Here is a 15,743-nt window from a genome sequence, read left to right on the forward strand (position 1 = left end):
GCTTCCGTTCAGCGCAGCCACAAGCCCCGCCCCCTGGAGTTTCGCCGACTAACTAGAAGGCGGCAGGACTCAGGGACCCCCGACCTTCTCCACCAATGAGAAGACGCAGAGGCCCCCGCCCCCGGGTGCAGACCAATAGCGCTGGCCAGGGGGCGGGCACCGCCTCCTGGCGGCCACAAGGTTTTACTGCAGGGACGCCGCTGGGCTCAGTGACGCTGCGGCCGCCTCCTGCCTAGGTCCGAACGCTCCCGGGCGGGGGTGCGGTCGTGCAATAGGAAGCTGAGCGCGTTGCAAGCTTCCCGTCGGGCACCAGCTACCCAGCTCCGCACCCTGCCTGGTGCATTCCCCGGACGCCTCCGGAGTCTCCACCTAAGGCCCCTGGAGCCCCCTTCCCGCGCCAGCCATGCCTCTAAGCCGCACTTTGTCCATGTCCTCCCTGCCAGGACTGGAGGATTGGGAGGATGAGTTCGACCTGGAGAACACAGTGCTCTTCGAGGTCGCCTGGGAGGTGGCCAACAAGGGTGAGTACGCCAGGCGTCCGGGGCCTTGACGAGAAGGGCAGTCAGTGATAGGGGCCTGTAACTTTGAGTTGTAGAAAGACGGGGCTACACGGGGGACCCTTGGGTCCTGGGCAAGGAGCCTATGACTCCTATGTCCTTGGGGAGGGGCTAGGGTTATATCTCTTGGGCCCTGGTGGACGGAGAAGGATGATTCGCTTGACTTAAGATAAAAGGAGGCTGGAAGCCCTGGTCCTGGGTCCTAAAGGAGAGGGCACTAAAATCAAAGATTCCTAGGTCGTAGAGGGATGGAGGGAGGCTTCCGAGAGATCAGATACCCGGGTCATGAACAGGGAAGGGGCCAGGGGGATGGGACTTCTGTGTGCAAACCTGTGGAAGCTGATGGGGTTTCAGACCCGTGGTACTGGGAGAAGTCGTCCAGGGGTTGTAACTGCAGATGTGGGAGAGTGGTGGGAGGATCTGGAGTCCTGGCTGCTTGGCAGTAAAGATGGGAGGGGGGCTGGGGACCTTAAATCTTGGGTCCTAGGGTGGAGAGAGTTGAGGGCCCGGATGTGTAGGCTTTGAAGGAGCCACAGGCCTAGCTATCGGTTCCTAGGAGTAGAGGATCCTGTGGCCTGGGACACATGCGTACTGGGATGGGGGAAGCCTGGGAAGTCCTAAGTTGGTCAGGGGCTGGGCCCTAGGATGGGAGTGGCTGGGAGCCTGCATTTCTGTGTCCTGGGCTTCAACAAGCCCCAGGTTCTGGCTTTGGAGAAGGCTCAGGCTGGAAGTCAGGAGCTAGGCTGTCCCACTCCTCAGAAGAGCTAGGGCTGGGGGTTTGCTTTGCTGGGTCTTGTGGAAGAAAGGGACTGGGTCTCACAGCCTGAGGGGGCCCCTTGACCACGGAGCCATGTTACTGCCAGGGCCCAGGCTCCAGGAGGCTTGGAGGCTGGGGGCCCAGACTCCTGGGGTTGGAGTGGCCGCCAATGTCTCTAGTCTGGGAGAGAACACTGGGAGACAGGTCACAGGGTCCCTGGAGGGCAAGGAATGACGATTCAGGCTCCTCTTGGGCAACTGTGAGAAGCTGAATAGGCCATGAAGAAGAATCTCCCCCACCATGTCCTGGAGCCTGACTGAGATTTAAACCCAGCTCCTAGAAGCTGGGAGCCCAGCTCTGCCATCCTTGGGGTCCCAGGCCCTAACTTCCTCAGACTCAGGAGTCCCGGCTCCCAGGCCCTCCTCTCTCACACCCATCCCTCAGGGTTCTGACCCCAGTGTCCCCCCTTAGACCCAGGAGGACAGCCCCCAAGCTGCCAATCCCCTACTCCAAAGAATGGGCTCCCACTCCCCTCTTCCCCCTGAGCCAAGGGTCTGGGGCCCCAGTGCCCCCGACAGCTCCCACCTCATCCCAGGTTGCAGACCTGCCCTAACACATTTGGACCCACAGTGGGTGGCATCTACACGGTGCTGCAGACGAAGGCGAAGGTGACAGGGGATGAGTGGGGTGACAACTACTACCTGGTGGGACCGTACACGGAGCAGGGCGTGAGGACCCAGGTGGAACTGCTCGAGGCCCCCACCCCGGCTCTGAAGAGGACGCTGGACTCCATGAACAGCAAGGGCTGCAAGGTGGGACATGGCCCAGCAGAGGGCAGGGAGGCAGACGGCCCATTGTGAGGGTGGGAGCAGCAGATGGAGAAGGGGCAGGGGGTGGGTGGCCCCAGGGAGAGAGGGAGGCATGGACAGACACAGGATGGCACTTTGAGGAGGGAGAGCGACAGGACACTCAGACAGATGCAGGGCCCATGAAGTGGGCAGGTAGATCCTAAACGTTGGTGAATGGACAGACAGATATCTGGCAGGTACAAAACAGACCAAGAGATAGATCCAGGAGGCTGAGATTCTCAGACCCAGAGAGAGGAAAAAGAGCTAGATCAAAAACCAGTCAGCCAGGCAGAGACCAGGGGAGGGGGTGTGGGGTCAGGCATGCTTACTGGAGCAGGATTCTTCGGCCCAAATTCATCCTTCCCACTTGCTGCCCATGTGACCTTGACTAAGGACCATACTAATAACATCTACCTTATAGGGCTGCTGGGAGGATGAAATACTTAATAGGAATAACGTGTTTAGCACAGTTCTTGGCATGAAGTTAGCACTGTGGGAGCTATTATCGTCAGTGTTATTATTATGACCATCATCATCATCACTATAAACAGCCACGCCTGGAGAGTGAGGCAGACAGGCAGGACACGGGGACAGGGATGGATGGAGCCAGGGGCTAGAGCAATAGGGAGACAGACAGGCTTTGGGTACAGAGGAGGGGCCAGACGTCTCAGAGAGAAAGTCAGCCCTAGAAGGAGAGAGAAAGATGGAATACCGATGAAGAGAGGAGAGGTAGGGACAGAGCCCGAGATGGGCAGATCCAGGGATTAAAGAGAGGAGAGGGCTCCCAGGGCCCCAGGGTGAAGACTGAAAAGGAAGCGCTACCACCCAGGGGACAGACAGGCCGGGGTCCAGGAGGGAGAGGTACAGTGGTTCCTTCACTCATTCATAGTCTCTGGTTTGGGGTGGGGTCTGGAATCCAGTCAAGCCCCAAGTGTGTCCCTAAGGGACCTCAGGGCAGCTGCTCCCCACGTGCTGGGGGCCTAAGAATAGCGACCCCCCCAGCAAAAGGGCAGACAACAGCTGGGCGGGGGAGGGGCACCAGAGTCGGGCTCAGGGCGGGGGTGGGGGGGGGGGCCAGGCTGGAGAGGAGTATGACTGCTTGTCTGCTGGATAGAGCTGTGGCAGCAGGCCCAGAACCAAGGCCATAGTCTCAGGAGGAAAGCAGCCAAGTGGAGAAATGTGGCAGGTGTAGAAATGAGACAGTTAAGTCTTAGAAACGTGGCAGCGGGGGTAAAACAAGGCAGGCGGTGGGGGCACAGAGATACAGAGATGCGGGGGTCAGGATTACAGAAACTCAGCAGGGGGCTGGGAAAATGTAGCAACAGATGGAAACAAACTGTGGTGGGACTAACTCACAGCAAGTAGAGAAATAAGGCGGCGGGTGAGAAATCAGCAGCAGATACACAAACAGACAGTGATAGAACCAAGCCCAGACATCTGCCTGTGTATGGGAAAACCACAAAGGCGCTGGCAAACCTGAGGCTGAAGCCCTGAGACTCCCTGTGGGCCCCCTCCAGGTGTATTTTGGGCGATGGCTGATCGAGGGGGGCCCCCTGGTGGTGCTCCTGGATGTGGGGGCCTCAGCCTGGGCCCTGGAGCGCTGGAAGGGAGAGCTCTGGGATACCTGCAACATCGGGGTGCCCTGGTACGACCGTGAGGCCAACGATGCTGTCCTCTTCGGCTTCCTGACCACCTGGTTCCTGGGCGAGGTACGTCCCATTGGTGGTCCCTGACTCTTTGCACCCAAGCCTGAAACTTAAATGACCGTCAGCCCCTGGGCCATAGGATGGGCTTCTCCGAGGGCATTCTGGGAGTTGTAGGTCCTTTAATCCAAGGGTTACCCTGACCTTTGGGGACATGGACATCCAGGGGCTTGGCCTCATCTTTCCTCAGAGACTCCCAGCTCTCAATGCCAGCTTCATTTACTCCAACCTTTCAGCTGTAGGTATTCTGAACCTTTAGCTCTAAGGGAGGCCGGCCTACAGGAGGTCTCACCCAAGGCATTCTGGGAGTTGTAGTTTTCTAGTCTGATAATGGCTAGACTTAACGCTCTCAGATCGGGCCCTGGCTGCTTGCAGATCCCCAGCCTGAGAACCAGGAATGCCGGTTCTGACCCCCTTCTAGGTTTTAAAAGGCTCAAGAAACTTAATTTCCCATACCCTGGAATGAACAATTTAGGAACTCGCTGCTCCTAGGGCATTCTGGGAGTTGTAGTCCTTTTGTCAACGTTGCGTGCAGGCCTCTCCTTGACTGAGATACTGAGATGAGGGGTCTTCAGGAATTGTGTCCAGGACTTGGGGACACTAAAACTTTAGTCTTTCCAATCCAGTGCTGCCAGGATTTAGAAGGTTGGTCAAAAAACATCTCCAGCTCCTACCAGCCTCTGCAGATGCCGTCAGCTGGTTTCTGCCTCAGTTAGTTTCCTGTCCTGTGGGGGTGGCTGCAGGGTGCCGCCGCCTGCTCTGTGCAGTAGTGGTGATAGATTTACCGCTCCCCTGAGTCCTTGTCCGTGTTGGGGATTGCTGATTCTTTTCATGACCCTTATGGAGACAATGGCCCTGTTCCTGTTGTCCCACAGTTCCTGGCCCAGAGCGAGGAGAAGCCATATGTGGTTGCACACTTCCACGAGTGGTTGGCGGGTGTTGGGCTCTGCCTGTGCCGTGCCCGGCGGCTGCCTGTGGCAACCATCTTCACCACCCATGCCACCCTGCTGGGGCGTTACCTGTGTGCTGGTGCCGTGGACTTCTACAACAACCTGGAGAATGTGAGCAAGAAGTGTGGCACATGGGGGACTGTGGGGATGTCAGGACAGCCCAAAGCTCTGGGAAGGCCAAGGGGATCAAGCATCCCCTTCTCCCAGGACCCGGAAGTCCAAGTCCTCAGTCCCCCTCCTCCTTCAGACCCAGGAGTTTAGCTGTCAGCCCCCGCCTTTCCCAAGACCCTGGAGCCTGGACCCCCAGTCTTCTCCCCAGTCCTTCTAACCTGACTGCCCACCCTTCCCACCCAGTTCAACGTGGACAAGGAAGCAGGTGAGAGGCAAATCTATCACCGCTACTGCATGGAGCGGGCGGCAGCCCACTGTGCTCACGTCTTCACTACTGTGTCCCAGATCACCGCCATCGAGGCACAGCACTTACTCAAGAGGAAACCAGGTAGGGGCTGGGCTGAGGCCCCTAGACATGAATGAGATAGGCGACTGTCTATGCCAAAGCCAGTACAGATGCTCCTCCACTTATGATGGAGTTATATCCAGAGAAACTCATCATTAGTTGAAATGTTGTAAACTGAAAATGCATTTAATACACCTAACCTACTGAACAGCATAGCTTAGCGTAGCCTACCTTGAACATGCCCAGAACACTTACAGTTGGGCAAAATCATGTAATACAAAGCCTATTTTATGATAAAGTGTCAAATATCTCATGTAGCCTGGGAAAAGATCAAAATTCAAAATTTGAAGCATGGTTTCTATTGAATGCAGATAGCTTTCTCACCATCGTAAGGTCAAAAAATCATCAGTTGAATCATCGTAAGTTGGAGGCTGTCAGTACCAATTTTTTATAAAGAATAGAAAACTACACTTCCCCAAAGGCTGGAGGGCAGTGACCTGCATATGAGGCCGCTTGGCTCTGTAAATGCTAGAGGCTAATGGGAGGTGTAGTTTCTTTGATATTAATTTCAGAAGTGGTAAAATTCTGTGATTGGCTAATGTAGATATTGGTCTGCTGAAAGGGATTGGGGGGGGGGATCAGTGGACTTTGTTTTTGACAAAAGTAAGGTCAAAACCAGGCATTTTTCCTAGCCCTTAGTACCTATTCCCAAGGGGTGTAAGGTGAGAACTACAACTCCCAGAAGGCGTTTCATTGGCCACCTCCATGTATTCCTGGAACTTAGCCCTAGGAACTGATGGGGGTTGTAGTTTTTCATTGATACACTTTCATTTCTATGAGAAGAGGAAATGGTTGGGTACCTCAAAGAGGCCTGAAGATAGAGGGTATATCCTAGAAGCGGGACTTTGGGGATGTTTAATCATTTCTATCTCTGGGTGGGACAAGAAAAAACAAAAGAACTACAACTCCCAGAATCCCTGACGTGGCTCAGGTCCCTGTCTGGTTAGCCATTTGCAGGAGCTAAGGAGACTTGCAGTTGTATTTGTGAACATTAACAAGCAATATTGGGCGAGAAGACATCTGGGAGGCAGGGTAAGTGGGTCACCAGGGAGCTCAGAGGAGAGCTATTGAAATTAAAAAGTTACAAAAGGAAAGGGGTCTTTCCTTCATTTATTCATGCAACTACAGTGATCTAAATGAACAAATGAAGAAATGAAACATGGACCTTCTCATCCAATTGCAGATATTGTGACCCCCAATGGACTGAATATTAAGAAGTTCTCTGCCATGCATGAGTTCCAGAACCTCCACGCTCAGAGCAAGGCTCGAATCCAGGAGTTTGTGAGGGGCCATTTTTATGGGTATGTGGGGCATATACCTAGTTCTTAAGAGAGGAGGGGGTAGGAACCTGAACATCTGGGTCTGAGGGAGGAGGCGCCTAGAGGCCCAGCCTCCTGGGTCTGAGGGAGGAAGCAGCTGGAGGCTCATCCTCCTTGAGCACCAGGACAATGGGCTGGGTATTAACAGCGATCCCCACCTAAAGACAAAAGAACCACAACTCCCAGGAGGCCCCATGATGCCTCTGTGTTGTCTGAGATATTCTTTGCCCCTGTAGCTTCTGGGACTGATATTTTTCAGGCCAGGGCTAGAGATGAAGGTCCTGGGCTTTGCCCTGCCTTGTGGCTTCTTTAGGCACCTGGACTTCAACTTGGATAAGACCTTGTACTTCTTTATCGCCGGCCGCTATGAATTCTCCAACAAGGGGGCCGATGTCTTCCTGGAGGCTTTGGCCCGGCTCAACTATCTGCTCAGAGTGAGACCTGGGCCGTGAGGGGACAAAGGGAGGACAACAAAATCAGTACATAACTGGGGAGGACGGAGACCCAGGGAGGTGTGGTGGGGAAACCTTCCATGTATGTGTGGGGTGGGGAGACTGTAGAGACCCAGAAAGAAGATCAGAGTCCCAGTGGGGACAGTAACTGTGGGCTATAATTGTCCTTGACAGGAAAGGGCATGACAAGTCCTAGTAGTATTGGGAGTTGGGAAGGGGTGGGTGGCCCCAGCTTTCCCCCATGTGATCCTGACATCCCCCCTCCTGTGCTTCCACTCCAGGTGAACGGCAGCGAGCAGACAGTGGTGGCCTTCTTCATCATGCCGGCTCGGACCAACAATTTCAACGTGGAGACCCTCAAGGGCCAAGCCGTGCGCAAGCAGCTTTGGTCAGCAGCCCTCAGCTCGGGATCACTGCCCGTCCCACCCCCAGTGTGTGCTTTGGGTCCAGTGTTTCTCCGGGAGTCTCAGATTTGTCATCTGTAACACAATCAACCTGCCCCACTGATTCCTAGCAAAGTCATTTGCTTGGGATCCTTCCAGCATTAGGGGTAGTAAGAAGTCACTAGCAGGACAAGTGTGACCAGGGCTCTGCTATCAAACCAGCAAGGTTCCACTCATGCCTCTGACTCTCACTGGCTTGGTAACTTTAGGCAAACCACTGTCTGCCCCTGTGTGAGCCTCCACTTCCTATCTGTAAAACCCATTCATCCCTTACCCATCAGACGTTCATTGAGCATCTGCCGTGTGCCAGGCACTGTTCCAGGCCCTGGGAACACAGCTGTGCGCAAAAAAGATAAATCCCTTTCCTCATGGAGCTTGCATTCTAGAAAATCCTATAGGCAGTGTTCTGGCAAAAAATAAAGTAGGCCAGCGATATGAGACAAGGTTGTCAGGACAGGCCACACTGAGAAAGTGCCATTGGGCAAAGACCAATAAAGGAGATGAAGGAACAAGCCCTGTGTGTATCTGGGGAATAGCAAGTGCAAAGGCCCTGGGGCATGTTTGAGACATGGCAAGGAGGCCAGCCTGGCTTGAGGGGCATTTCCAAAGGAGATGGGGTAGGAAATGAGGCAGGAGCTATGGCAGAATTGTAAGCACAGAAGTGATGATGGGACTATAGGATGGCACTCTGCTAGCTTTGCTTGTGTACCTAGATGTTCCTTTCTCAGAATCTTATTTTCCTCTCTTACAAAATGGGGCTTACCACTCCCATCTCCAGGACTGGTACAAGTCCTAATAATAGCTGACATTTCTGGAAGGCTTGCTATGTGCTGGGCACTGTGCACTTTGAGTCTGACCTTATCAAGTCCTCACTGCAAACCTCTGAGATTGATTCTATTTTTATATATGTCTGACAGATGAGTCTCTGAAGTCAGAGAGGGAAGGCCACCCGTCCCTGGCCACACAGCTGAAGCCAGGCACAAGTCACTCAAGCCTTCCAGGGCCTGTTCCCTGGATCTCCATCCTCCGACCTGGAGGCGCCAGGGCAGGGCTTCCCTGCTTAGGCTTCAGTTTCCTTGCTGCCCCCAAAGTCTAACAATAAATGGCAGCTGGTCTGTATGTGACATTGTTGTTCTGCTCTTTCCAGGGACACGGCCAACACAGTGAAGGAAAAGTTTGGGAGGAAGCTTTATGAATCCTTACTGGTGTGAGTGCCCTGCCCTCAGCCCTGTATCTTCCTGGGTCCTAATCTCTCTCCTCACCCCATTCCCAATTCCATGTCCCTGCTGGCCTTGCAGGGGGAGCCTCCCAGATATGAACAAGATGCTGGACAAGGAGGATTTCACTATGATGAAGAGAGCCATCTTTGCCACGCAGGTATGGTTTGGATCCCTGTGCAAAGAAATGGCAATTTGCAGTAGCCCCACAGGCAGCTCGCCCTGCTAGCTCTGACCCCAGAGATTGCTGGAAGTTCTGCTTTCTTGGGCCATCCTTTACTGAGAGATCAATTCTGAGGTCCACAGAAGGCTGTGAGCTGACTTGGAATTTCAGTTCCCAGAAGCACTTAGGGCAGGCTGTTTTTTGTGGCTTATGATAACCACAGGGGCTGCTGAGAGTTGTGGTTTCTTTGAGACTCTCCAGTCAATGAACAAAGGGTAAAAGGGAAATTTAGAAAGTGAAGACGGCCACAAAAGGAGAATTACAACTCCCAGCTCTCCTTGAGCCTTGCTGCATCCTGGCCCCACCTCTGCCCCGGAGACTGCTGGGAGTGATGGTTTTGTTAGACCACTTTAGAGACGGAATCAGCTAAAGCACCTAGCATTCCCAGAGAACATTGCAAACTCTCAGCAGCCGCTGTTCCTTATCCCACTGGCTGTGTCTTAGCGCCCAAACACCTGCCAGGGATTGCAGCTTATTTAGATTGCTGAGGTTGAGGGAATTCAGTGGATGGGAAACCTCAGAAAGAATTGGCCGTTCCACAACGAGAACTACAACTCCCAGTAGCAACTGGTCTTTGTGCTCCATTGACTCTTCCCTTGTTCAGAAGGTTTCTGGGAGTTAGAGTTCTTTCATTTCCTGGGTCAAGGAACTTTGGTACCTGCGGTCAGGGTTGGTGAGCCATTTCCTGGTGAGGGGAAACCTAGAGAGCTAAGTTGCACAAACAAGGCATGAATTGCTTTTAGCCAAACTATGATTTCCAATAGTCCCTAAGGCAGCCCACCTCATTGTGCACGTTTCTGCCATGGGGCTGCTGGGAGTTGTAGTTTCTTGGGCCCCTGGAATCAGACTGAAGGTGAGTAGAACCTTTAATGAGCGATGATGGAGCAGTTGCAAAGAATTATACATCCCAGCAGCCCCCAGGGCTTCCTATCACACTAGCTCTTCTAAGAGTCTTGCTTGCGCCAGTGGCTCTTGGGAATTGTGGTTTCTTTGGGCCTCTGTTAGGGGTGTAGGTGAATTTTCACAAGAAAACTATTACTACAACTCCCAGCAGCCCCTGAAGCTTGCTGCCATGTTGGCACAGTCTCCACCCCCATTGAATGGGGCCAGTTAGAGTTCCTTTGGATTTCTTTAATGACAGAACCAAGAGTACAGAACAAGATAGCTACAACTCCCCATAGTCCTTGGGGCAGGCCCATACGGGTTCTTCCTCAAAGACATCTGGGAATTGTAGTGCTTTTAGGCTCATGGGGGTTAAGGGAAAGAAAACCTTTACAGAGGCAAGTGGGAATCCACAACTCCTGGTGATCTCTTGGGTTTGTTCGTTGCCCCACAGCCTTGTGGGAATTGTGGTCTCCTTGGATCACCTGGGGCCAGCATGGCTCACAGGCAAGTAGGGAGCCTGCTGTCCCTTCCCTGACCTCCACCCAACTTGCTGCCCCTACAGCGGCAGTCTTTCCCTCCTGTGTGCACCCACAACATGCTGGACGACTCCTCAGACCCCATCCTGACCACCATCCGCCGAATTGGCCTCTTCAATAGCAGTGCTGACCGGGTGAAGGTAAGGACACTGGCCCTGGGTGAGGTGGGCATGGCAGAGGGAGAGGGCTGGATCCTGGGCCTCAGACTCCTGGTTGTCCCCTGGTTTCTATCAGAAGCATTGCTATGTTTAGAAAGAACCCTGGTTTCTGTGGTAAACGGACTTGGGTTTAAATCTTTGTCCTGCTACCTTCTTGCTGTGTGACGTTAGACAAGTTTTTCACCCTCTCTGGGCCATTCTGGGATCTCAGGGGTTAGCTAAATAAGGGGCTCAGGCTGAGCCCTTCTTTTTCACTGCCAGGTGATTTTCCACCCGGAGTTCCTCTCCTCCACAAGCCCCCTGCTCCCTGTGGACTATGAGGAGTTTGTCCGTGGCTGCCACCTTGGGGTCTTCCCCTCCTACTATGAGCCTTGGGGCTACACACCGGGTGAGTGTAGCAGGTAGGGGACAGCATGATCATGGGGTCCTAGTCAGATCTAGCAGGATCCTGGGGCAAGGCACTTGCCTTCTTCAAGCCCCAGTTTCCTTCTTTGCAAAACAAGGACAGTGGTAATGGTCTGTTCCGCTATAGCACATTTTTGTGAGAAAGAAGTTTGTGTAATGCAAAACTAGAGGCCTGATGTCAGTCTGAAGTGGATGTCACAGTTGACACTGATTTCCCCCAATTCGCTGATGTTTGGCTCCCCAAATAAAGCAGCAGAATGCACAATTCATGTACACAACTGAGTGTGGTGAAGTTCCCTCTCTCCAAGCTGGCCCCGTTGCCCAGCAACTCTGCCTTCCTTGTGCTGGCTCTTTAGCCAGTGTTTTTAAAGCCAAATACATGCCATCTTTCCTAATGTGTTGGTAATTTAACACCACGTCTTTTAAACTGTGCTCACATGATAATTAGGAGTTTAGCCAGTTAGGCTTTGCTGTGGTTACGGTGGTGGATAGGTTTTGTGTGGTCAGCCCAACTCTCTTTTTCCCCGTAGGCCCTATTATATTTAGTGCCTACTTTTGCAGCTTACAGAGGTTTTTGGGAACACTTACATAAGATTTGTAATAAGAGGCAGGTGCACACTTGTAATCCCAGTTACTCAGGAGGCTGGATCTTTTGAGCCCAGGAGTTTGAGACCAGCTTGGGCAACATAAGGAGACCTCATCTCAAAACAAAACAAAACAAAATAAACAATTATGAATGTCTTCAATCAGTTCTCAAGGTTGTTTAAGGTATTAAACAAGTCATAGTAGGTATTCTGTACACAGGAACACTAATGAGAGACCTTTTCTCACCACCCATCGAAACAGACTATGACACTGTGATAACCGAAACAGTATGGTTTTGGCACAAGAAAGTATCTTACAGGTTATGATGGTTATGTGAAAGGATGGACTTTGTCCAATCTACAGATAGTGAGGATTAAGTAAAACGATGGACATTGGGATGCTCAATAAATTAGCATCCTTGTCTCCCAACTGTAGACTTTTCTGCATCCTGAGTCATTGGGGCAAGTGAATTCCCTTCTTTTTTTATGAGCCTCTTAGCTTCCCCTCTGAGAAATACAGAAAATAATAGCCCAATGCACAGCACCGTTGTGCCAGCTCAGTGATTTGCTCAGCGAAGCGCCCGTAGAGGGCGCCATTGAGGCTTTCATTGCGATTAGGAAGGCAGGAGAGAAGGGGAACTAAGTGGATCTTTCTCGTGCTTTCCGGCAGCTGAGTGCACGGTTATGGGCATCCCCAGTATCTCCACCAACCTCTCCGGCTTCGGCTGCTTCATGGAGGAGCACATCGCAGACCCCTCCGCTTATGGTCAGCGCCCAGGCCCCTGAGGGCGTCCTGGGGAGGAGGGGCGTGGACTCTTGGGTCCCACGGAAAGCAGAAAAGAGGGTAGAGGGTGGGCTCTTGGGCTCCTGGAGGAGGAGGATGGTCTCCGCAGACCGTTTTCTGAACCCCAGTCCTGGCTTCTGCAGGCATCTACATTCTGGACCGGCGGTTCCGCAGCCTGGATGATTCCTGCTCGCAGCTCACCTCCTTCCTCTACAGCTTCTGCCAGCAGAGCCGGCGGCAGCGCATCATCCAACGGAATCGCACTGAGCGCCTCTCCGACCTTCTGGACTGGAAATACCTAGGCCGGGTATGACCTGCCCCTTCCCCTTTCCCCTTTCTCCCCTTCTCCTTCCCCTTTCCATCCCTCTCCCTTCCCCCTCTGCTGCTGAATCAGCCTCAAAGTGCTGGCTCAGGAGGCTGGGTCTCTTCCTACTTGTAAAAGTTGCTGCGCCTCTCAGAAATGCATCAACTTCCCCAGAAAGAAAGTAGGTCGGAAGTTCCTATCATTTGCATAGGGGTGTGGCCAAAGGGGTGCTTGACTTGAGAATTCTGTTGCTGTTAGTGAGGTGTGGCTCAGAGACTGTCCATTCACGTTCTGCTTATCTACATAAGGGGTGGAGTCAGAAAGATAGATATTTGCATAGGGGCAGGCTGAATGGCGCAGCAGTGTGCTCATCTGCGTAAAAGGTGTGGCCAGGGTTCACCACCCCCACCATCTGACTGGGGGCGGGGTCCGGGTCCCTCTCCGCTGACGCCCCTCCCCTCCTTTCCCCAAGTACTACATGTCCGCACGCCACATGGCGCTGGCCAAGGCCTTTCCAGATTACTTCACCTACGAGCCCAACCAGGCGGATGCGGTGAGTGGACTCCAGATCTCAGCTGGGCCAGGAGCTAAAGGGCTGGGGTAGGGTGGGGTGAGGGTCCCTGCTGGAAGGCGAAGGCCTCGAGGTGGCTGGGTCCCAGGGCAGAGCTGTTAAGGGTCTCTGCTCACCCTGTGGTTTGTGTCCACACGCCTGTACGCAGACCCAGGGCTACCGCTACCCACGGCCAGCCTCGGTGCCACCGTCGCCCTCGCTGTCACGACACTCTAGTCCGCACCAGAGCGAGGACGAGGAGGAGCCCCGCAACGGGCTGCCGGAGGAAGAGCGCTACGATGAGGATGAGGAGGCTGCCAAGGACCGGCGCAACATCCGGGCTCCTGAGTGGCCGCGCCGTGCCTCCTGTGCCTCTTCCAACAGTGGGAGCAAGCGCAACTCAGTGGACACTGCGCCCTCCAGCTCGCTCAGCACCCCCAGCGAGCCCCTCAGCCCTGCCAGCTCCCTGGGCGAGGAGCGCAACTAAGTCCTCCGCCCCACACTCCTAGCCTTTCCTGCCTCCCTCCTCCAGAGGGTGGGTACAGAAAGGCTGTTCCCAAACCCCACTCCAGATCCCGAGTGGAAGCCACATTTGGTGTGGCCCACAGCCCCACCCAGTCTGCCATACACTCCAGCCCTCCAGCTCCGCTCTTGGAGTCCCCACACTCCAGAATCCACAACGCTGTGCCTTTCTCTGTTCCAGAATGTATAATCTGTGCCCTGGAGGCCCCCAGGCCTGGACTGCATCCCAGAAGCCAGCAATCTGCCATTACTGTGCAGCGGTGCCAGAGGTTTTAAGAAACCTGGCCTGGTGCTTTCAGGCTAAGACTCCTGCAGTCCTCTGTGGCTTGCAAATTCTGCAGCATATAAAGCACGTAGTGCTCAGGCCTGGCGTGGGGGCCACCAGGTGCTACAAACCATATGGTGTCCCTGCTAATGGGACAATCAAGTGCAGCGCCAGGGCACTTTCAGGGACTTAAGATAACTGAATGCAGACGGTCCTCCATTTCAACTCCGGAACTTGGGCTCCAGGATAGGCTCATGGCAGCCCTCCCTGGCCTGTCTGGCTCTGCCTGGGGGATCCCTCCACCCCTGCTCCCGCCGTCCCCCACACTTTAGCCACATCAGGGGTGGCAGCACCACCTGGCACCTCTTCCCTTTTGGAGGACATGCAAGTCTTGGTCTAGACACCTTTCTGGCCTTTTCTGGACCAGACCCTCCTCCTCCTTCCCTGAGTCTGAGCTCTCCCCCATATCTTGAGAGACTCCTGTGCCCTCCAGGGAATCCTGCTGAGGACAGAGCAGGCTGTCCACTCCCACCCTTCCCCCTCCCCAACTGCTCAGCCCACTGTGAAACCACTAGGCTCTATGTCCCAGCTGCTGAACCTGGAACTTTACCACTTTGCTGCATACTGGTCCCTTTCTCCTGATCCCACTGGGTTCACATGTACCTCGAGGCTCTTCAATCCCCAAGCTGTGCTCTGCCCCCAGCTTCTGTGAAAGAGAGGGGCCCCCTCATGTGTGCTGTGCTGTCTGATGCACTGCTTGGTTTGTAGTTGGGAAGGGGAGGCCAGAAGGGATGTGATTTGGGTGTGTCCAGAGATGAAAAAAATACATCTATATTTAAGAGTCCTAGGTGTGATCAGACATGAGCACTTGGGGGGCCTTGTTCCTGACCCCTCTAACCCTGCCCCCTCCCTGGTCCCTTAGCTCATTCTGCTATTCTAATGAGGCTTGCATTGCTGTTCTAAAATCCCAGTGTTCACATAAGATACCTCCGATTTCTTAATTGGGGCTTGATTTGCAAGTGGCAAAAATTTGGCTGAAATGATCTTTGGCATAAAGGAGCTATGTGACTAGGATGAAGATCTGTAGGGCAGCCACAAGCCACATACAGCTATTACTAAGTTTCTCGGTAATACCAGTCACATGCAAGTGTTTGGTGGTCACATATGGTTCATAGCTACCCTGTTGGACGTAGATGGACAGCACCAGTTTAAGGCATTTCCAGGATTCTGTGGTCTCTGTCACTGTCCTCTGAATGGCTCTATTTTCAGGAAAAGTCTTTTTCCATTTCCATTTAGTTCAAATCTTCACTAGGCCGTATGTGTAACTCTGAACCAATCACTACCTGGGGAATTAGAAAGCCCTGAATTGTTTGGATTTGGAGGTGTGATTAATCTTTCCTGTTGGCTACTGTGAGACCCCTCCCCTTCCTCCAAATTGTGAGTAGCCACCAAAGTGTGATGAGAGGAGGGGCACAGTGCTGAGCAGACAAAAAGAACCAGTATCCAGCCCCTACTTAGATTCCTCTTCTACTGGGAGGGGGAGGGGGTCAGAGCTGATACCAGTTTTGTAGCTTGGACCCAGGAGATGCCTCCTAAGGCCTCCTTAAGATTCTTCAGTGCCCATTTGGAGAATTTAGCCCGAAAATTCCTTCCAGTGTGTGCCTTGCTTTGGGATTACCATACAGGCCATGATGTCTGAACTAAAGGTGTAGCCTTTGGAGCAGGTTGGACTCAGGTGTGTGCCTCTTGTTTGCCATCCAAACT

The 15,743-nt window shown here is 53.4% G+C and overlaps 1 protein-coding gene across 3 annotated transcripts; it reads left to right on the forward strand.

Annotated features, from left to right (window-relative positions):
- Positions 1 to 154: 154 nt before the first annotated feature.
- GYS1 (glycogen synthase 1) lies at positions 155 to 14,820 on the forward strand. 3 transcript variants are annotated; one of them, XM_045531209.1, is made up of 16 exons: positions 155 to 521; positions 1,945 to 2,126; positions 3,680 to 3,871; positions 4,741 to 4,926; positions 5,170 to 5,314; positions 6,516 to 6,633; positions 6,965 to 7,085; positions 7,385 to 7,491; positions 8,694 to 8,753; positions 8,845 to 8,923; positions 10,434 to 10,547; positions 10,827 to 10,953; positions 12,225 to 12,320; positions 12,482 to 12,645; positions 13,115 to 13,195; positions 13,362 to 14,820. In XM_045531209.1, the coding sequence occupies exons 1-16, from the start codon at positions 404 to 406 to the stop codon at positions 13,677 to 13,679; spliced, it is 2,208 nt and encodes a 735-aa protein (XP_045387165.1). In that variant the 5' UTR covers positions 155 to 403; the 3' UTR covers positions 13,680 to 14,820. The 3 variants fall into 3 exon arrangements, with proteins under 3 accessions (XP_045387165.1, XP_045387168.1, XP_045387167.1); XM_045531212.1 differs by lacking the exon at positions 1,945 to 2,126 and having other exon boundaries at positions 462 to 521; XM_045531211.1 differs by lacking the exons at positions 155 to 521; positions 1,945 to 2,126 and adding an exon at positions 2,729 to 2,891.
- Positions 14,821 to 15,743: the final 923 nt, after the last annotated feature.

Source organism: Lemur catta, chromosome 19 (genome assembly GCF_020740605.2).
Source record: "Lemur catta isolate mLemCat1 chromosome 19, mLemCat1.pri, whole genome shotgun sequence".
Classification (NCBI taxonomy): domain Eukaryota; kingdom Metazoa; phylum Chordata; class Mammalia; order Primates; family Lemuridae; genus Lemur; species Lemur catta.

Bases quoted from the DNA above. Each gene is read 5' to 3' on its own strand.
- GYS1 (XM_045531209.1), top strand. From the start codon at position 404: ATGCCTCTAAGCCGCACTTTGTCCATGTCCTCCCTGCCAGGACTGGAG. The intron at 6,634-6,964 runs GTATGTGGGGCA...TGGCTTCTTTAG, and splicing joins GTGAGGGGCCATTTTTATGG to GCACCTGGACTTCAACTTGG. The intron at 8,924-10,433 runs GTATGGTTTGGA...CTGCCCCTACAG, and splicing joins GAGCCATCTTTGCCACGCAG to CGGCAGTCTTTCCCTCCTGT.